The sequence below is a fragment of the Triticum aestivum genome, chromosome 2A, assembly GCF_018294505.1.
Source record: "Triticum aestivum cultivar Chinese Spring chromosome 2A, IWGSC CS RefSeq v2.1, whole genome shotgun sequence".
Lineage (NCBI taxonomy): Eukaryota > Viridiplantae > Streptophyta > Magnoliopsida > Poales > Poaceae > Triticum > Triticum aestivum.
Genome location: NC_057797.1, coordinates 595,349,174 through 595,371,913, shown reverse-complemented (window position 1 = coordinate 595,371,913; position 22,740 = coordinate 595,349,174). Strand labels below are relative to the sequence as shown.

Below are 22,740 nucleotides of genomic sequence, written 5' to 3'. Positions count from 1 at the left end.
GAGAAGGTAAATAGCATCCGCATATATGAACTTGAACTAAACACATCTAGAACAGACACTAGATGAAGTTGCATATATAAAGTAGAACCTAACATATGTAGGGCAGAAACTAGAGCAAAGAACTGTGGCAGGACCAGGACATCTAACAGAAAGAGCAAGAACACGTACGAGACAGCAGCAGCAGAAGCACTGGACTTGGGGTCGACATCCTCTCCAGCCATGTTGTTGATGAGGTTGTCGACGTTGGGGAAGTAGTCGTCGGAGTCCGTGATGAAGAAGGCAGTAGTCACGCAGAGCACTCCCCAAGAACCTTATCACCCTTCTCCCGTACAGGACTCAAAAGGTGCGGTTCCGGAGGCCTACTGTCCCGACCTATGGTGCACGCCGCAAGCCGGGATGGGGAAGAACGTAGCAGCAGCGCAGTGCTCAGGAACTTGTGGCGAGAGGAAGAAGAGGTTTTGGTGCGTCTCTCTGAGAGGAGCGACCTCCCTTTTATAGGTGAAGAGGTGCGCTGTTCGTATTCAATTTCCACTACAACAAAATTTAGACATCGACTCGGCTCATTCCTGCAACCCACGGCGCGACGCGGCGAGGCATGGTGGGCGGCGGAGGAGGAGCACGCGTGGATGTCCCTCTTGTTCTCATCCTCATACATGTGGAGAAAGAGCCTCCCTTATAAAGAGGTCCAACTCCCTCTAAACTAGCAATGTGGGACTAAACTTTAGTTCCACCTCTTGCCTTGCACGAATGGGCCCTCTAGGATTTATTAGGAATTTCCGAAACTGCTATTGGGCTAGGCCCAAAATAGACAAAATTCCAGCAATCCCCCACCAGATCCCAGAGGCACACAAAATTTGCCTTTGGTTCCAAAACACTGTTTTATATACCGGTACTGCAGTGGAGACTGTTAAGTTGAACTTCCACCTAGAACTCTATGCTACACTAGTAAGCAACTTGAACAGTGGACCGCGCCTTGAACTGCAAGTTTTCTGCGAATCTAGCTTCACATAAAGCCTTGACTGATACGTGGCTATCGTGGGTCTTCCCTGCAGGTGGAGCTTATGCGTCATACTCCGAGACCTTTCATGAGTTTACTAGAGAGAACCCTACTCTCATAGAATGCGACGTTTGACAATCATACTCATATATGTGTGTTCTTCAAAAGATGTTCTGCAGGACAACATCTCTGCTTAAATGAGCCACTTAGAACACATTAAGATATACATCAACCTGTCATGCAGATTTAGGAGAGTATTGCATCTTCATGGAGTGGTATTGTTAACAGTAAGGATACTCCCCTCTCAGTTGACCAGCAGCTTGTCTTCCACATCTAATTCACGGGATCTCCGATCACATAGACTAGGTTACCACTATGAACAACTCATATTGTGGGTCTCATACCCATCTCCCTCGATGCATTATCTATCACATTACGTGATAGACCCTTAGTGAAAGGATCTACCAGATTTTTAGACGTTTGGATATAATCCAATGCAATAACTCCTGAGTTTCTCATTTTCCTGACAGACTTTAACCTTCTCGAACGTGTCTTGATGACTTCATGTTATCCTTTGAGCTGTTCACTTTCATGATCACAGTTTGATTGTCGCAGTTCATAAGGATACCCGGTACATGTTTCTCAACAACCGATAAGTCATTTAAGAGCCGGCGAAGCCAATCTGCTTCGGCCGTAGCTGTATCTAGTGCTATGAGTTCTGCTTCCATTGTTGACCTCGCTAAGATGGTCTGCTTGCAAGACTTCCAAGAAACAGCGCCACCTCCATGAGTGAATACATAGCCGCTCATGGCCTTTATCTCATCAGTATCTGAGATCCAGTTTGAGTCACTATACCCTTCAAGCACCTTTGGGTGCCCGGTGTAGTGAATTTCATAATTGGCAGTGCCTTTCAAATAACGCAAAACTCTCTCTAGAGCTTTCCAATGCACATCTCTTGATTTTGAGACAAACCGACTCAGTTTGCTAACAATAAAAGAGATGTCAGGTCTTGTAGCACTGGCTAAGTACACAAGCGAGCCAATAATCTGAGAATATTTCAATTGATCTCTAGCAATTCTTCGATTCTTTCGAAGTAACACACTCGCATCATATGGTGTTGGAGAGGGCTTGCAGTCACTATAGCCAAAGCGACTCAAGATCTTTTCCACATAGTGAGATTGAAGCAATGTAATCCCACCATCATCGTCTCTTAACAACTTGATGTTTAGAATGACATCAGCCACTCCTAAATCCTTCATCTCAAAAGAATGAGATAGGAAATCCTTGACCTTCTTAATAACATTCAGATTTGTTCCAAAAATCAATATGTCATCAACATACAAGCAAAGGATAACTCCCTCGCCCCCACCATGGCGATAGTACACACATTTGTTAGCTTCATTTACAACAAAGCCTGCAGCTGTTAAAGTTCTTTCAAACTTCTCATGCCGTTGTTTAGGTGCTTTCTTGAGTCCATACAAAGACTTCAGCAACTTGCACACTTTTCTTTCCTGGCCATCTAGTACAAACCCATCTGGTCGTTCCATATAAATTTCCTCATCCAACTCTCTATTTAGGAAAGCAGTCTTAACATCCATTTGATGAACAAGAAGACCATGTGAGGTAGCTAGTGAAAGTAGATCTCGAATAGTGGTCAGTCGAGCCACATGTGAGTAAGTATCAAAGAAGTCTTCACCTTCCTTTTGGGTATAACCCTTAGCCACGAGCCGAGCCTTGTACTTTTCAATAGTACCATCAGGCCTAAGCTTCTTCTTGAATACCCATTTTCATCCTATAGGTTTGCACCCATAAGGACGACCAGTTATCTCACAAGTTTCATTTGCCAAGATGGAATCCATCTTGCTACGAACCGCTTCCTTCCAGTAGTCAGCACCTTCAGATGCATAGGCCTCTGAAATAGAACTGGGAGTGTCATCTATGAGATACACAAGAAAATCATCACCAAAAGACTTTGCAGTCGTCTGTCTCTTGCTCCTAGTAGGAACTTCATTGTTCTCCTCCACAGGACTTTTAAAGTGTTCCATCGAAATGGCAGGTTCAGTAATTGTAACCGGTTCCTGATTCGATGAACTAGACATCTCCTGATTAGATGAGATAGCCATATCCTTCATGGGAAAGATATCTTCAAAGAAAGTTGCATCATTCGACTCCATGATCGTACCGACATGCATGTCAGGTACCTCAGATTTACAACCAAGAATCTATAACCAATGCTATGAAAAGCATATCCCAGGAAAACACAATCCACGGTCTTTGGTCCAAGCTTGTGCTTCTTTGGAATTGGCACATTGACTTTCGCCAAACAACCCCAGGTTCGTAGATAAGAGAGCTTTAACCTTTTCTTCTCCAATTCCTCAAATGGAGTTATCTCTTTGTTCTTTGTGGGGACTTGGTTTAGGACATGACATGCTGTCAATATCGCCTCCCCCACCATGCCTTGGAGAGACCCGATGTGTCTAACATGGTGTTAACCAAATTAGTTAGAGTACGGTTCTTTCTTTCGGCCACCCCATTTGACTGAGGTGAATAGGGAGGCGCCCTCTCATGGATTATACCATGTTCCGCACAAAAAGCATCAAATTCATTCGAAAAATACTCTCCACCACGGTCGGACCTAAGCCTCTTGATTTTTTGATCAAGTTGGTTTTCCACTTCAGCTTTATAGATCTTGAAAAAGTTCAAAGCCTCATCCTTAGATTTCAGAAGATACACACAACAGTATCTAGTGGAGTCGTTAATTAACGCCATGAAATATTTCTTTCCACCTTTTGTCAAAACACCATTCATTTCACATAGATCTGAATCTATGAGCTCTAGTGGTGCAAGATTTCCTGTTTCCACAGTCATGTGAGACTTACGAGGTTGCTTAGCTTGCACACAAACTTGACACTTAGATCCCTTGGCAGTGGTGAAACTAGGGATTAAGTTCAACTTTGCTAGTCGCGACATGCAACAAAAGTTAACATGAAAAAGACGTGAATGCCACACATTTGATTCACTATTGTTGCAAACATGACTAACAACTTTATTGCAAACGTCTGATAAGGATAAACGAAACAGGCCTCCTGACTCATAGCCTTTACTAACAAAGGTTCCATACTTGGATATTACAAATTTATTCCATCAAAGACAAGCTTATAGCCATATCTACACAGAAGAGATCCGCTAACAAGATTTTTATTGATGGAGGGGACATAATGCACGTTCTTCAGCCGCACGATCTTCCCCGAAGTAAACTTCAGATCGACCGTGCCAACACCTCCCTTTTATAGGCGCAAGAGAAGGAGGCGAGAGGCTGTGCTGGGAGCTGAAGAGAACGAGGGAGACGAAACAAAAATGTAGCAGGTGAAGAGGTGCGCCGTTCGTATTCAATTTCCACTACAACAAAACGTTTCAGCTTCCGCGTGACCTTTCATATACCCGTCACGCGTGGCAAAAATTTAGACATTGGCTCGGCTCATTCCCGCAACCCGCGTCGTGTCGTGGCGAGGCGAGGCGTGGTGTGGCGTGGCGTGGCGATAAGGAGAGCGGCGGAGGAGGAGCGCGTGTGGGTGTCCCTCTTGTTTTCATCCTCATACATGTGGAGAAAGAGCCTCCCTTATAAAGAGGCCACACTCCCTCTAATAAACTAGCAATGTAGGACTAAACTTTAGTTCCACCTCTTGCCTTGCACGAATGGGCTGCGTGGGCCTCTAGGATTTATTAGGAATTTCCGAAACTGCTATTGGGCTAGGCCTAAAATAGACAAAATTCCAGCATCTTGCTTTGTCCTATCGTCTTCCCTTCCTCATTCCGATCCACAATGTCGAGCGCTGGCAGCCACTCCAGCTTCGACCTCGACTTCGACGAGGAGCTGGCCCTCCGCATTGCCTTGAAGCGGTCCAAGGTGGACATCGGGGGTAGCTTTGGATCTGCGGCGTCGCTGCAGCTACCGCGCCAGCGCAACACGGACGCCGGAGCTCCGACGACGGTGACGACAATGGTTCCACCTCCTCGGAGGACGGACAGGATCCTCCACTAGCCGCGGACGCCTATAGCTGCGCCGGCGACCAGAAGGGCAAAGGCCCAGCGAGGAAGTCGTAGAAGCTCCCTCTTATTTTTATTATAGTTTTTTAGTTGTTGAACTTGTTCGGTGATGAACTGTGGTGATCTTTTGGATGATGTAAAGTGGGTTTATGTGCATTTTGTTGTCCATTTGATGTCGATTTCTTTGTTTGTTGTTTGATCACGTAGAGTAGTTCATCATGTTGCATGCATAGTATGGATATAGGATGCCGGATATGAGGTACACGGATGTGAAGAAGAAAATTTGAGACGTGACTAGTCAGTGCCAGCGGACGTGTCTGGACGCGTCTGCGGGAGTTTGAGGGGTCAGATTTTCTATCGGCGGCTGTAGATGCTCTGAGAGGTCCATTCCACAACCCGCACCCGCGGGCCATAGGTCATTGAACCAGAATCCACCATCTCTCTCTCCCCTGGCTCTCTCCTCCAAATCAGAGGAACCATGCGGGACCACGCATCCCCTGCGTCTCTCTCCCTGGCTCTCCTCTTCTCTGGAATCTCTCTCCCCTCGCAGCCGCCAGTCCTCTCCTCTCGCCTCTCTCTCTCTCTCTCCCTCTCTCTCTCTCTGCTTCATCTCTCACGGCGGCTGGGGACGGCGGCTACCTCATCTCCTATGCTCCCTCTCTGACACGCGGCTATCTCATCTGCCGGAAGGGCGACGATGACGTGCGGGGGTGTTGGAGGGGCGGCAACCAAGCCTATTGAAGGGCGGCATACTAAAACCCTCTTTTCATCCCTCCTTTCATATTTCCCATCTCAATTGTTTTTCGTTTATGGATCTAGTACATTGCCACACCAGGTCTTGGTTGATATGTTGTCGCTACTCTGGAAAAATGCGTCAACTCAGATTTTTACGCATGAGATTCAAGTACATATTGTTGTTGGGTGTTTTAGACTCTGCACCCTTCACCACAAACCATAAGCCCAACCTTCATAAGCGTTCTTAAGAGATGTTCATGGTAGACAAAATTGGTTATTTTACCTCATTTGCTGCTGGAATCTCAAGAAGATCTTTAATTATATTTGTTGAAACTATTTCAGTATGCATATCTTGATTGTTGGAGTCATTGTTAGTTTATTGTGTACTATCAGTGCCACTCAGTCTGTTTAAGGAGTATTAGTCTCGCAGTGGCTTCATTTTCTTGTTTTCATTATTCGGGAGATTGTTCAATAAAGACCTGGCTTTAATCTCTTAAAGCTCAATTCGGACCACTTTCATTATATAAAACTATAAATCTGAGATGTACTAGTGAGTATGTTGTTCAGTTTGAGCTAATCATTCTGGTATCTGCCCTGCATCTCTTTACTAGCAGAATGTGAAATGTCTGTCATGAACCACTTGCAAATTCTACCATTATATAAATTGTAAATCTGAGATGTAGTGAGCATGCTCGTTCTTGTGTGTGTTCTTAGGCCATACTGGAGATGCTAATTTCCAAACACCCAGGCTATCTTATATGTTGTTGATTCAAGTGATACTAATTGATGACATTGATATTGATGCAATGCATTGAAAAAATTACACTGGACACCACGAAGCCTTTTGCCTCCCTCATCAGTGTAGATAGGTCAATGACCATCATCATCACTTGGATTCAAACTGCACGGACTTCCGGTGACACATTTAGCTCGGCGACCATGACTGAAAAGCAATGTTTTTCTACGCTGTCAATTTTACATTTGAGGTATGAAAATTTTATTCTTATTTCTTCTTAGGCCTCCATTTATCAGTGCTACATCCGCGCGACAATTGATTTTTTGTGTGGGAGCGGGCAGTCTTTGTACAAGGTAATGAAGATTGTATCATCCTTTTACTATTTCCTTGGCCCCACATGCAATTTGACCTTAATGTTTTCACTTGAACTGCAGGAGTGCATGTTGGACTCTGTGGCAAAGAGCTACGACGCCTTCACAACATCTCAGCCAATGGCGGAGCTAGCCGAGTATGGCTTGGGGGAAGGGCGGGGGGAGGGGGGAGGGAGGTAGATGGCTACATTTATCTTTAATCTTAACACCTAATAAAAAATTCTTCAGGAATTTTTCTAATCTTAGGGAGGGGGGGGGGGGGGGGCATGCCCCCCCCCCAGTAACACACATAGCTCCACCGTTGATCTCAACGCAGCAGGGCAGACGACTCCGGATTCCTCTTCTCTGGTACGAGCTCAAAGGCTCAGGCCAGCTATACCAGGATGCGTAAACTGAGTGAGGACGAGATGAAGCCCTTCCTGGGCTACAACTTCATCCATGGTGATGATTGGCTGAAGCTCGATCCTGTCCAAAGAGGGGACGATGTTTCGGTGCCTTAAGGCACCTACCTTTGTGTCTATGACATGTGGGCCCAACAAGTGGCTGGCCCACATGTCAATGACTCAAAGGCAGGTGCCTTTAAGTCACCGAAGCTGCGTCCCCAAGGAGGGGGGAAATATTGATGTGGTTTAGTTGACAAGTTCAGCTGGTAGTGTCCTTTGTTCTCGCTTATGAGAACAAGTTCAGCCTAAAGTCTGTTCTTTTATTTCTCTTTTGAGACTTTGCATTCCAGATTGAGCGTCATTTGTTCTCCTCTTGTGGATTCATGGAGTAAAAACAGTTTAGTCATGCTATGTGTAGCTTGTTCTTGCATGGTGTTGAAATGTTTGAAGTTTGCTTGTTCTGTTAATTTCAATTGGGAAATTTGAAAGTATTAAAGTTATGGAAAATTCTAGTGGTAGCCTGAAATCTGTCACAAAAGGAACAAGGTAAACACACCAAGTTATAGAAAATTCTTTTTTTTTGAATGCAGTACAGACGCAAGCGCTCATATACACGCGCATACACTCACCCCTATGAATATGTGCGCACACACATCCTACCCATATGAGCACCTTCGAAGACTGAGCCGGCATATCATCTTGAAATTTAGAAGTTGCCGTAGGCACCTCGTCCTCGACGGAAACATCTCCTCTCACTTAATGTGCATCGCCGGAAATTTTGAAATAAATGCGAGCATCAAGATTGGAACCCTGTTGTCCTGGGATACCACAATCCTTCTAACCATGCAATCATAAGTTATGGTTCGTAGTTATGGAAAATTCTAGTGGTAGCCTAAATCATACTTTTTTTTTCTTTGAGAGGAGGACAGCCCCGGCCTCTGCATCGTACTAGTACATCGACTAATCGAGTTCACATGAACAGTCGGCGAGCCGCGCGCTTGCGCACGCTGACGAGAGAGATGTCATCCACGACCGGCCCGCAGAGCGTGCCGTCGACCTTCATGTGGTGGTGAAGGCTCTGGAACACCACACGCGTGAGGTTCCCGATCGCCACGAAATCGAGCATGGCGCGCCTGTACCCTCCCGTGCCCTGGGACTGGTATTGGACCTTCAGGCTCGCCGCCGCCACATAGGCCTCCACGACCATGGACTCCTTGCACCCGTTGGCCGCGTCCCCGACGTAGAACTGCAGCCTGTACGATCGCCCGGCCACGGTCGCCACCTCCTGCACCAGCGCCGTCTCCCTTCCAGCCACCAGCTCGACGGCCCGCGCGCCGTGCGGCACCCTGTACCTCGGCGCGTCCACGTACTTGACCACCTTGGTGCTCGACATGACCATCCATCCCGGCAACGGCGAGCAGTTGTCCTCGTCCATCGGCGGCACCAGAACCCCCCACGGGCAGTCCGGGAAGATGTACGGCCCATCCTCAAAGTCGCCATTCCTGAGCATATTGCCTGCAGTTTGAGTTGAATCACTCGGTCGTTAGGAACTTAGGATTCGCTACCAAGTTGAACCTTCAGATCGATGTGGGAAGCTAGCGATCTTACCTTTGGTTTTCGTGGGAGGCTGGAGGGTCTTGATGGCGATGGCGTCGATGACGGGGCCGCACGCCGGGTCCTCCTCGACGCCGGGGTTGTGGATGGCGAGCCACACGGCGCTGTGCTTGGCCCTGAAGGCCCATGAGTAGGAATCCCAGCCGCCGCTGCTGTACACGGTCTGGACGGGGAGCACGCCGGAATCCGCGGCGACGGACACGTTGAGCTTCTCGGCTTGGGCGCAGGTGCGCGCCGCGCTGAAGGTGATGGAGTAGTAGGCGCGCCGCGTGACTCTGATGTTCTGCCGGATGGACGCGTCGTTGCCCAGGCGCACGGCGCTGGCGCCCTCCGGCACCGCCACGATCATGTCGTCCTGCGTGTGCCCCGACTGGATGTACTCGACGAACCCCGAGATCTCCCAGTTGGGTATGGAGTGGCGCCCCATCACCACCGTGCCGTTCAGCTGGGACTTGGCTGGCCCGTCCTTGAAGTTGCCGTTCGGTAGTAGGCCTATGCACACAAGGTGATCGAACATATTAGCCATATCAAGCATGGAAAAGTATTCATCCATTTGCGGCTACAGAAAGCTGGGACACATTAGCCGTGCAAATGAGCTAGATCTATTGTGTTAAAAGATTAAGTTGAGTGTGATCTAAAACTGCAGTGCACATTAATTGATTCACTTGCACAAAAATGAAAATGATCAACAGTGGAAATTGAGTTTCAATAGTATACTAGTAACCCTAACAATTCGTCAATTTATATTCTTATCAAGATGATTAAATATCGACAGGTTCAGAAACCCCTCTCAGTTCCACGACCCAGAAAATAATTTCACAATCTGATCGCCCAGTTTGCAAATCTTGAGCTGTATACTCTTTTTCGTACGTGCCTTTACACTGGAAAATCAGTCAACGCCCGCAATCCCGGCGTCCACAAGATGCATAATCAAAACGACGAGAACTATCCATATACTTCCTCCGTTTTAAAATAGATGACCTAACTTTTTAAAATAGATGACCTAACTTTGTACTATGTACTAAAGTTAGTACAAAGTTGAGTCATCTATTTTAGAACAGAGGAGTACACATAGTATACACTAGTTACTTGTTCCGTCTACAAAGTTTCCAACGTAAATCAGTATTACGCTAGTTACTTCTGCTTACCTACGGCGTATTACCAACGAGTCACACCGTCAGAATTCTGACACCTCTCTCACTGAAGTCTGAATTTGAATGCGCATATTAAGGTATGAATAGGGCACCGAAACTAGCAAGAAGAACAACAAAAAGCTCTGCAACATGAAATGGCGCTGGGAAGCCCGCTCGCGGAAGGATCCCTGCTAACGTATACGGGGGGCACCAGTTTGCGAGGTCTCACCGTCCGTGACGGCCGAAGCCGCCCGAGCAGCGACGCCGACGAGCACGAGCAGTGTGATGCACCGGCGCCGCATCCCCTCCGCCATGCCCATCTCTCCCCGTGCCTGGCGAAGTGGTGCTGGGCTCTCTGCTCCTACACTGTCAACAATGGGGCTTTAAAACGGGGAAGGGTCGATGGAGCAGTCATGTCAACTTGGCTATGCTGGCTGGCAATGGAAGGCGACAAGAGGAGGCCGGGTTCCAGGGCACGAGAAGGACAGCCGAGCATCCCTCGGGTCTCGCTCGCTTCCGGTTGCTCTACGCTTCAGTTTCCTCCGCACGACCGCAGGGCCCGATGCAGTGCAGCAGCCTCGGGTCCTCGGGGTTTGGGGACGACGCGTCAATGGTAAAGCCGCTCGCTATGTGGGCTGGGCCGTAACGATGACGATAGCAGGTGCATGCATGTTGGGTGGGCCCAGGCCGAGCCCAAGTGCGTACTGGGCTGCCATGTCGCCGAACGGCCTAGCCACATGGTTGCCCACTTCTTCCCTAAAAAATGGAACAAGATTTGTCAACTCGCTCTGCTGTAGAAAAAGAGGTCTACTCCCCGGCACCCGGCGCTGCAGGCGCCGCATCTATCGGCTCGGCTGCCACGATGCCGCGTCATGCGCTCGTGTAAATCTGCCACGGAACTATGCGTCTTGCACTTGCTGGTGTTCTATCATTCAAAAGTTACTTGCCTACCGCTGTGTAAAACAAGCTACAGAGGAGAGGAGGAGATGTCTATGTCTATGGATTGATGTATGCAGTCCCATTATAACACTAATGATGCTTTAAATGCTTTAAATGATGTTCCCTAATGCAAACTATAAAGTTCTTAATTCGCAAAAAAAAAAAAATTCACCTCCACAACATGTAAAGAAATGTTAAAATGATGTTCCCTAATGCAAATTATCCACGATACATTACAGAACCCTGGTTTACAACTGCCGACCGTCCGGAATTTTAGATCCTACTCCATAACGGAAGAGGTCAAATTGTTCGTGTCACAAACCAACGGACCGTACATTGCGGCGCCGCACAATCACAGAAGCAGCCGGCGAGCGTGGCTCTGCGCGCAGACGAGCGAGGCGTCGTCGACGACGGGCCCGCAGACCGTGCCGTCGGACTTCATGTTGTAGCTCGCGCTGACGAACACCACCCGCGTCCGGTCCTCCGTCGCCGTGAACTCGAGCACGCCGCGCGTGAACCCGCCCGTGCCCTGGGACTCGTACGGGACCGTCACCCTCCCGCCCGCCGCGTACGCCTCCACGGCGAGGGAGCCCGTGCACCCGTCGGCCGCGTCCCCGATCGAGAACTCCATCCTGTAAGACACCCCCGGCACGGTGCACACCTCCTGCACCAGCGCGCTCTCCGCGCCGAACACCAGCTGCACGGCCCGGGCGCCCTGCGGCACCGCGTAGTGCGCCGCGTCCACGTACCGGACGGACTTGGTCGACGACAGGATCACCCACGGGAACAGCGGGGAGTAGCTGTCCTCGTCCATGGGCGGCACCATCACCCCGCACGACGTGCTGGGGCAGATGTACGGGCCCTCCTCGAAGTCCCCGTTCTTCAGCATGTTATCTGCCGGCCGGTGTAAGTATTTAGTTAGTCATCTTCGGCGAATCCATGCAAAAATCACGTACGTAGCTATACTGAAAACGAGAGGTTATGTATGATATGATCCTAGTACGTACATTCGTTGCTTTGTGGTGGCAGGAGGGTCCTGATGGCGAAGGAGTCGACGACGGGGCCGCAGGCGGCGTCTTCATCATATCCGGGGTTGTGGACGGTGAGCGTTACGACGCTCTCCTTGGCCTCGAACGCCCAGGAGTAGGAGTCCCAGCCGCTGCTGGTGTACACCGTCTGGATGGGGAGCTCGCCGGACTGCGCCCCGACCGTCACGTTCAGCTTCTCGGCCTGGGCGCAGGTGCGCGCCGCGCTGAAGGTGATCGCGTAGTGCGTCCCCGGCGTCACGCTGAGCTGCTGCTGGACGGAGGCGTCGTTGCCGAGCCGCACGGCGTGGGCGCCCTCGGGGACCGGCAGCACCATGTCCCCCTGCTTCTGGCCCGAGCAGATGTACTCCACGCACCCGCAGGCCTCCCACCGCGGTATCGCGTAGCGGCCCGTCACCCTCGTCCCGTCCATCTGCGACCGGTCCGGCGCCTCCTCGAAGTTGCCGTTCGGCAGGAGGCCTGATGAACATGCAAAAAAACGACATAACACAGCTCCCGGCATGATTAATCAGCTCGCCATATGCCATGCACTAGAAATGAAACACATAAGTAACACAGCTTGAAAGCTCTCACCATCGGTGGTGTCCGAAGCTACGAGAGCAGCCATGCAGACGAGCAGCAACAGCGCGACGCAACGGGGACCTTGCACCATCTCTCTTGCCCTCACCATCATCTACGATGTCTTACGGCACAGCGAGTGAAGCAGTGGTGCTTTGAGAACTAGAGCAGGCTGTGATCTAAGTTTAGTGTACGCACTAGCTCAGTGGTGTGTGTTCACTTAATAGGGGAGACTTCCTGCTCACTGATTAAGGATCTCGAGGCAGGAGTTATTTCAGAGTTGACCACTGTATCACCGGCGGGATCGAGAGACAACGATAGCAGGTAGCATCTTTTGGATTCCTGGCCGCTCTGCCCGCGTTCATCTAATAATCCGTCAAATTAACCTGCCTTCGTTCACTGCAGGATGGGGCTACGAAGACAGATCTATATGTGTGATTGAAACATTACACACGGTAGAAAAACAGAACTGTTTGCCAGAAAGCGTAACGTATGCGATGGATAAGCCATCGGGCAAGATATCAGAAGGTGAGTTGTGTGCGATAAAAATCTTGCCCATGATCATACTTTATGTCTTAAGAATATTTTATCAAAAAAGATTTTCGCCCCGCTTTATAAATAAAGCAAATCACCAAGCACAAAGTCAACAAGGTACCAACCGCACAACACACACACAACGCCACCGCGGCAAGGTCCAACACACAAGCCAAAACTCTACACAAGATCCAGCTGTGGGCACAACACAACAAGCCCAATACAGACATGAGGCACGCACAACACAACACGGCGGTGGCGACGAGGAAGAGAGAATCTAGTCCGCCTCTGGTGGAGGAGGGGGAAGCGGAGGAGCCATCCGGAGAACCATCGCGCGAAGCTGGGTGATGATGGAGGTGATGGCGTTTCTCTCCCTGGGGCGGCTAAGCGGCCGTCAAAGCTGCAAGTAACCAGACCATTTGAACAAAACGTCAGTAGCGGGACGAAGAGGGACATGCTGAATCACAAGCTTATTCATAATAGTCCACAGCGTCTAGGCCAGCACACCGATGGTCAGCCACCTAATGTGGCAAGAAGCGGCTGGTACTACCTAAAGTTCGGCGAAGAGAGCGGAGAAGTTGTTGTGGTCCCAACTTCCACCCACTAATTCGCGTAAACAGCTCCAGAGGAACTGCGTGGACACACAGGTGAAGAAGATATGGTTCATATCCTCCCCAGGTCCGCAGAGCGGGCATCGCCCATCACCAGGGCCGTTGCGCTTCAGGACCTCTACACCGGACGGAAGGCGGCCACGAATCCATTGCCACAAGATTATCCTAATCTTCAAGGGAAGCCTGATCGCCTAGATGGAGGAGAGAGCTTCAAGGCCCGGCGAGGGGGCTATGGCCTGGTAGAGAGACTTAGCGGCGAATTGTCCAGATGGCTCAAGCCGCCACCTGGTGCGGTCTTCTCCTATCTCCAGATTCGGCTCGTGCACAGCAATGCAGTCGAGCAGGTCCTGCCACACATCATTTTCCATTGGACCAAATGGTCGCCGGAACACTAGGTGCCCTAAGCCAATAAGGGCCACCACTACAGAAATCTGCGGATCAACCGCGATGGAGAACATGTCAGGGAAGTGAGCCATGAAGGGGATGTCCCCAGCCCATCTTTCGAACCAGAACAGCATGGCGGTGCCAGATCCAACCGCAATCGAGGTCCCGATGCGGAGGACTGAGAGCAGTTGTATGGTGGATTGCCAAAACCGGGACCCACCGGGCCGCTGACAGAAGGCGAGTGGCTGACCACGGAGGTATTTCTGCTGGATGATGCGGAGCCACAAGCCCCCCTCTCCGTTTGCAATCCGCCACATCCACTTGGTCAGGAGAGCTATGTTCATGCGTTTGGAGGACATGATCCCGAGTCTGCCTTGATCGCGAGGCTTACAGATCCCCGACCACCGAACCATGTGGTACTTCTGCTTGTTGCCCTCGCCAGCCTAGAAAAAGCGTCCCGGACTGTGGCAATCTCATGGTGCAGCGTCTCAGGGAGGCTGTAGAACTCATGATGAATAGGAGCAAGCTGGAGAGGGACGAGTTAATGAGCATCGTCCGGGCGGCCTTAGATAGATAGTGGCCCTGCCAAGGCTCAATGCGGTGCTGAAGCTTCCCCACCGTGGGGCGCATCTCGGGCACCGTGAGCCTCGTGTCGCTAATGGGGATCCCCAAATACGTCTTGGGGAAGCACCCAAGCTGGCAGTTGAGTCGGTTCGCGATGCTCTGGCGTTCGTCTTGGGGGTATCCCAAGACCATGACTGCACTCTTATCGAAGTTGATCCTGAGGCCAGACATCCTGCTGGAAGCAGAGCAGGAGGAACTTCAGGTTCATGATGTCGTTCGGGGAGCCTTCCACCAATATAATGGTGTCATCTGCGTACTAGAGAAGGGAGATCCCATTCTCTCCTACTAGATGCGGGACAATGGCCCTAATATGCCCCGCGGCCTTGGCCTTATCAAGGATGGCTGCCAGAGCATCAGCAACCACGTTGAAGAGGAACGGAGAGAAGGGATCGTCGTGACGGACCCCACAGAATGTGGGGAAGTAGGGGCCAATCTCGCCATTTATGTTCATCGTAGTCCGGCCCGAGGAGACCATTTGCATCATGCGGGTTACCCAGCCATCATCGAAACCCTTCTGGAGCAGGCATTCCCAAAGGAAGGGCCAACTGACCATGTCGTATGCCTTGTGAAAGTCTAGTTTCAGGAAAACTACCTTGAGGTGTTTGGTGTGCACCTCATGGAGTACTTCGTGAAACACTAGGACTCCATCAAGGATATACCGGCCCTGGATGAATGCCGACTGATCCGGGTGTATGATCCAGCCCGCTATTGGGGCCACCCTAATGGTGTACCCCTTCGCAAGGATGCAGAAGATGACGTTGATCACCATGATCGGGCAGAACTGTCAGATATCCGATGCTCCAGTTATTTTGGGTATGAGGGTGATAATCCCAAAGTTCAGCCTGGTAAGGTCGATGGAACCCACATAGAACTCCTCAAAGAGGGCCATCACTTCCGGCTTAATAATCTCCCAGAAGGTCTGGAAGAACTTCACTGGGAGGCCATCCAGGCCAGGTGCTGATGATGGATTCATGCCCTTAATGGCAGCCTAGACATCCACCTTAGAGATGGGGCCGTGAGGGCCACATTGTCCGTCGGCGAAACACATCAAAAAATCATTGCCCTCAAGAATATTTTTGTGTGCCCCATCCACATCGAAAAATCTTGTCTCAACCTATAAACTTGATCATGATAACCCGGCTTACCTTCAATTTTGGCATGTATTTATCTCCATTAAGGACTAGGTAATGGAGAAGGTGTTGCTATACACCAAGAGTAGGGGTTGCCTTTATCCCCGACCATAGAAACCGTCAGTAGGGCGGCAAGCTCTTTAAGCAAGGAAACTATCCTCCTCTTAGTGGCATAGGCGTCTAAAGCATTCTTTGTATGTGTTGGTCAACAAAGTCCTAAAGGAAATAATCTTCTTTTTCAGTAATGTTAATGAGTCAGTTTGTGATGCTTGTCAAAAAGCAAAGAGCCATCAACTCCCTTTCAGCTAGTACTTCGAATGCTCATCTAGAGCTCATTTTTTGAGATATATAGGATCCTGCCACACCTTCAATGGGCAAAAACCAATATATTATGTAAGCTTTATAGATGACTTCACTAAGCTTACATGGAGGCAGAAACCAATATATTATGTAAGCTTTATAGATGACTTCACTAAGCTTACATGGATATATTTTCTCGAAATATATCTGATCTGTTATAGGAGTTTCATGATTTTTAGCATCATGTAGAGTGATTATTTGATAAAAAGGTCCTTGATATGCAAACCGACTGGGGAAGTGAATACCTTAAGTTAAATTGCTTTTAATCACATTGGTATTTCTCACCATGTGTCATGCTAATATGCCCATCAACAAAGTGGGTCAGCTGAGCGCAAACATCATCATATAGTTGAAGTTGGTTTAGCACTTCTTGCCCATGCATCTATGCCACTTAAATTCTAGATGAAGCCTTTCTCACTGTTGTTTATCTTAATAACAAACTCTCTAGCAAAGCCATCGTGTTCCAAACACTCATGAAGCATCTATTACATGCTAAACCAAACTATCCTTTTTATGAATTTTTGGATGTGCACTATGGCCAAATCTTCTCCCTCACAATCAACATAAATTCAATTATGCCCAAAGCAATGTGTGTTTACAGGCTATGGTGGCCTTCATAAGGGGTGCAAATATCTTGATGTCGCCATCGGTCGAGTCTATATATCTCAAGATGTCGTTTTAATGAGGTCATATTTCCCTTTTCTATCATGCATCCTAATGTTGGCGCACAACTTCCAGCCGAGATCCTACCACCTATCCGCCTTAATCCTTTCACTCCTTTGAATCATGGGGAACATGCGCATGATGCATGTAACTATTTATAACACTAATGTTGATGAAATTTCAAAAAACACTATACACGTTGGTTATTTTATGTAGGAACAATCTGCCACGGAAGATCACAACACGGAGGGTGAAGCTGATTCAGCCACACGCACGAGATCCCCTACTGATCCTGCCAGGGCATCTATCCTAGGATTTGCGCTAGTTAGCCAGACCCGCTAGCAAACCGCGTCCCAGGCCGCATGGTCTGCGCGCAGACAGGGGAGGGGGGTTCCTTGGATGCAGCGCGCACACCTGCGCTGTCTTCTTCTCGTTCCACGTCGCTGCTGTCAAGCTCTGCATTGCCGGATGACGGACTCCTCTAGCACACCAATGACACCGACGCGTCAAGTGGCACTTGTTGGGGAATGCAGTAATTTCAAAAAATTCCTACGCACACGCAAGATCATGGTGATGCATAGCAACGAGAGGGAAGAGTGTCGTCCACGTACCCTCGTAGACCGTAAGTGGAAGCATTATGACAACGCGGTTGATGTAGTCGTACGTCTTCACGATCGACCGATCCTAGTACCGAACATACGGCACCTCCGCGATCTGCACTAGTTCAGCTCGGTGATGTCCCACGAACTCACGATCCAGTAGAGCTTCAAGGGAGAGTTCCGTCAGCACGACAGCGTGATGACGGTGTTGATGAAGCTACTGACGCAGGGCTTCGCCTAAGCACCACTACGATATGACCGTGGTGGATTATGGTGGAGGGGGGCACCGCACACGGCTAAAAGATCAATGGTCAACTTGTGTGTCTTCGGGGTGCCCCCTTGGCCACGTATATAAAGGAGTGGAGGAGGGGGAGGGCCGACCCTCTATGGCGCGCCCTGGAGGAGTCCTACTCCCACCGGGAGTAGGATCCCCCTCCCTTCCCTAGTTGGACTAGGAGAGAAGGAAGGGGGAGAGAGGGAGGAAGGAAAGGGGGGCGTCGCCCCCTCCTAGTTCAATTCGGACCAGAGGGAGAGGGGGCGCGCGGCCTGCCTTGGCACTACAAAAAAAGACACATCTGTGACATTTGGGGCCAAACGAATTTTTTTCTGTCATACTTATGACACTTCTATGAAAATAATTGTGACAAAACCCAATATCATCATAGATGTGGTGGGGGCCTACTTCTATGACAAAAAACCATGATAGGAAATGGGCTTTTCGTCCTGGGCGGGCCGGAGACGCAACTGCATGACATTCTTTGGGCCGTCCATGACGGAAAAAAACCATGGTAGAAGCAAGGCCGAGGAAAATATCGGGGTGTTCCCTGTCACGGTGGGTGGTCGGGGCCGAGCGATGCACGGAGGTTTGCGCGTTTCTCTCATACACGCACGCACGTGGGTGCGAGGCGTTGGGCTCTAACTGAACCCAAGCGAGACGTTCGCCTACTGAACCCGAGCGATTGCACTGCAGGCTACGTGTTACTGAACCCGAGCGATCGAGCGATGGCTCTTAACTGAACCCGATCGACCGATTCCTTCGCTACTGCTCCTAACTGAAGCTGATCGATGCTACCTCTGGATGAACAGTGAGTGGTGCTGGGGGGGGGGGTTGGATGAACAGTTCCCGGTGGGGGTGGATGAACAGGACCCCGTGGTGTTGCCCCTGTATGAACAGGACCCCGATCGATCGAGCCGGTTGGGGCTGGATGAACATGACCCCGTGGAGGGCTGGATGAACAGGACCACCCCGTGGAGGGCTGGATGAACAGTAGATGGTGGAGGGCTAGATGAAAAGTAGCCCATGGAGGGGTGGTTGAACAGGAGCCCGTGGAGAGGGCTGGTTGAACAGTAGCCGATGGAGTAGCGCGCGGTGGAGGCTGGATGAACAGGAGCCCGTGGATGAACAGTCGCAGGTGGAGGCTGGAGGAGGTCGACGGTGGATGAACAGTAGCCCGTGGAGGCTGGAGGGGGTCGATGGTGGAGATGAACAGTATCCCGTGGAGTCCCGTTTTCCGCTACGCCACACCCCTCCCGATGAACATGACCCCCGTTTCGACCATGGCGCTTCAACACAAGTCCGTTTCCTCGTTTTGCGGTACGGCACACCCTCCCGATGAACAGGACCCCCGTTTCGACTGTAGGAGGTCCGTTTCCTCCATTTTGCGGTACGCTAGACCACTCCCGATGAATAGGATCCCGTTTCGAACGTGGCCGGTCAAACATAAGGCCGTTTCCTCCGTTGTGCGGTACACCAGGCCTCGTTTCCATCGGCTGTTTCGTCCAAGCCGGTTGGATCCCACGCGTTCCGTTGCCTCCTGATGAACATGACGCATTCCGTTGCCTCCCCATGAACACGACGACGACGCAGTTTCTCCGTTCCAACCCAACCATGTACACGAGCCCTGGCCGTACTTATGCGCGAGTAGGTGTTCGAGACCCCGCCCGTATGTACGTACGTGGCCATATTTTCTTTCTTTCACACTGGTTGTTGTACGTACGTGTACATGCTACGTGCGCGCCTCTACTACGACACGTGCGCGCCTCTACATTGACCAGTATGTACGTACACGTTCGCGACCAGAATGAAAATGCTACGTACGCTTCGACCAGGTGGGTCCTGACTGTCGGGCACTTCCTTGCATGCGAAGATGTAGCTGGTGGGTCCCAGCAGTCAGGGGGAAAATCATTTTTTGCCCGGGCGCACTTCCTTGGGAGCAAAGATGTAGCTGGTAGGTCCCAGCAGTCAAGGGGGAAATATTTTTTTTGCGAAATACGGTTGCCTGTCCGGTGGGTCCCTGCTGTCAGGTGGAGGAATCATTATTTTTTGCGTAATAAGGAGGCACTTCCTTACTGTGGCCGTGGACCCAGCTGTCAGCCTCTCCATGTACAGTCCACGTCCGATGGAAGCCGTTCCTTGACCATGTTAACCATGCCGCACTGAGAGCACCAGGACGGTGGACGACGGCGAGGCCTAGGAAGGGAACGACGCGGAGCCGGAGAAGACACAGTAGTGGATGCCCACGCGTAGAGGAGTATGAGGGTTCACTGGTTCGGCTGCGGTGTGAGACTGCCGTCGCCACAGAATAACAGGGGGTGTGGGTGAGTAAAGGTATGGCCTGGCCAGCAGTGGGAGTAGTAGGGCGTGGTGAGGCCTCCGCGGCATCACAGCCGGCCACGGGAGGCAGGAGCATGCGGCATGACCGGCGCTGGTTTGGGTGGCTGGAGCAAGAAGACCAGAGATTGAAGAAGCACTACGATCGTTGGATGGGTATCGTACGGTCACTGGAGCTAGAATCGTTCATATTGACTAAGTTGACAAAGCCCTCCATCCCCGTCAAATTAGTAGGCCCACAAGTCAGCCTCCCACCAAGGTGGGTCCCAGCTAGCAGGGGGAGTATTCATTTTTTCTGCGTAATAAGGAGGCACTTCCGGTGGGTCCGAGCTGACAGCGGGGGGAACATTTTTTCACGAAATACAGTGGCCCGTCTGGTGGGTCCCAGCAGTCAGGAGGAAACATTTTTTTTGCAAAATACGGTGGCCCGTCCGGTGGGTCCCTGCTGTCAGGTGGAGGAATCATTATTTTACGCGTAATAAGGACGCACTTCCTTATTGCGGCCATGGACCCAGCTGTCAACCTTTCCACGCAAAGTCCACGTCTGATAGAAGCCGTTCCTTGACCACGTTGACCACACCGCGCCGAGAGCAACATGGCGGTGGATGATGCGGAGCCGGGAAAGACGTGGCAGTGGATGCCCACGCGTAGAGGAGTATGAGGGTTCACTGGTTCACTGCGGTGTAAGGCTGTCGTCGCCGCAGAATAACAGAGGGTGTGGGTGAGTAGAGGGATGGCCTGGCCAGCGGTAGGAGTAGTAGGGGGCGGTGAGGCCTCCGCCGCATCGCAGCCGGCCATGGGAGGCAGGAGCATGAGGCACGACCGGCACTGGTTTGGGCGGTTGGAGCAAGAAGAACAGAGGTTGAAGAAGCACTACGGCCGTTGGATGGACATTGATAATCCCCAAGTGCAAGGAATCATCATAGCAATTTACAAAGGTGGAAGTGACAAGTATGGAGTGTCAAACCCACAAGGAGCTAATGGTAAGATCAATATTCTCTCAAGCCCTATCTGCCACTGATACGACTCTACGTACAACGAACGTTTGCTTCCAACTAGCAACGAGAAATAAAACTATGTTGTGGGTATGAAGAGGATAACTTTGTATGATATCGGAGAGCTAAAATATAAAAGTAGGTTCTGTTATCATGAAATTAGAATATATTATTAAATATTATAAATAGCAAGTGTGGAATAATGGTGGATCGGTGTGCGGAATTGTCCTAGGCAATCGTTAACAAGACCGGTAATCACTATTGCAGTTTCATATGAGGGAGAGGCATAAGCTAACATACTTTCTCTACTTGGATAATATGCACTTATGATTGGAACTCTAGCAAGCATCCGCAACTACTAAAGATCATTAAGGTAAAACCCAACCATAGCATTAAAGCATCAAGTCCTCTTTATCCCATACGCAACAACCCCCTTACTCGGGTTTGTGTTTCAGTCACTCACGCAACCCACTATAAGCGAATCATAAACGTATTGCAACACCCTATAGCGGGAATCCCTCATGCTTGCGCGACACGGAGGGCACCATAGGACAACACCAAAGTAAAAAATACAACTCATACCAATCTAAATCATCAATCAACCCAAAGACAAAAGATATCTACTCAAAACATTATAGGATGGCAACACATCATTGGATCATAATATGTGGCATAAAGCACCATGTTCAAGTAGGGATTACAACAGGGTTCAGGAGAGTGGACCGCGTAAAAGAGATGAGGATGGTGATGATGATGGTGATGTTGATGAAGACGATCACCGCGGCGATGATTCCCCTCTCGATGGCACTCCGGTGCCACCAAGAGAGAGGAGGAGAGGTTCTCCCCCTTGTGCTTCCTCCTCCATGGCCTCCGCCGGGATGGGGAGAGGTTCTCCCTCTGGTCCTTGGCCTTCATGACGATAATGGCCCCTCCGGGATCCTCCTCCATGCCCTCTGGTGATGATGGCCCCCTCCGGCAGGATGCCCGAGAGGGCCTAGATTGGTTTTTGGTGGCTACGGAGGCTTCTGGTGGCGGAACTCCCGATCTAGGTTAATTTTCCGAGGTTTCTGTATTTATAGGAATTTTGGCGTCGGTCTCATGTCAAGGAGGTGCCCGAGGCATCCACGAGGCAGGACCACACGCCTGGGGGGGGGGGGTGGGCGCTCCCTCACCCTCGTGGACGCCCCAGGACTCTCCTGGCCCAACTCTTTTACTCCGGGGTCTTCTTTTGGTCCATAAAAATCGTCAAAAATTGGCACGTCAATTGGACTCTGTTTGATATTCTTTTTCTGTAAAACACAAAAACAAGGAAAAAACAGAAACTGGCACTGGGCACTAGGTTAATAGGTTAGTCCCAAAAATCATATAAAATAGCATATAAATGCATATAAAACATCCAAGGTTGATAATATAATAGCATGAATACTTCATAAGTTATAGATACGTTGGAGACGTATCAGCATCCCCAAGCTTAATTCCTGCTCGTCCTCGAGTAGGTAAATGATAAAAGAAATAATTTATGAAGTGTGAATGCCAGCAAGTGCATAAGTTTCATCAATGATAGTTTCAATCACTTTTTATAACATCATTATATATCATAACAGTAGCTCATCTTCATAAAACTTTTCATGATCAAGTAACAAGCTATTCACATGTTAAAGTATAGATCA

The 22,740-nt window shown here is 49.9% G+C and overlaps 2 protein-coding genes across 2 annotated transcripts; both read right to left on the bottom strand.

Annotated features, from left to right (window-relative positions):
* Positions 1 to 8,025: 8,025 nt before the first annotated feature.
* Positions 8,026 to 10,450, bottom strand: LOC123185657 (uncharacterized). The gene is made up of 3 exons (XM_044597505.1): positions 10,246 to 10,450; positions 8,878 to 9,375; positions 8,026 to 8,784 (listed from the first exon to the last, which is right to left on the bottom strand). Exons 1-3 carry the CDS (start codon positions 10,334 to 10,336, stop codon positions 8,240 to 8,242), a joined length of 1,134 nt encoding a protein of 377 aa, XP_044453440.1. The 5' UTR covers positions 10,337 to 10,450; the 3' UTR covers positions 8,026 to 8,239.
* A 687-nt stretch (positions 10,451 to 11,137) lies between these two features.
* On the bottom strand, positions 11,138 to 12,756 carry LOC123185656 (uncharacterized). The gene is made up of 3 exons (XM_044597504.1): positions 12,575 to 12,756; positions 11,963 to 12,460; positions 11,138 to 11,849 (listed from the first exon to the last, which is right to left on the bottom strand). Exons 1-3 carry the CDS (start codon positions 12,672 to 12,674, stop codon positions 11,308 to 11,310), a joined length of 1,140 nt encoding a protein of 379 aa, XP_044453439.1. The 5' UTR covers positions 12,675 to 12,756; the 3' UTR covers positions 11,138 to 11,307.
* Between the last annotated feature and the right edge of the window lie 9,984 nt (positions 12,757 to 22,740).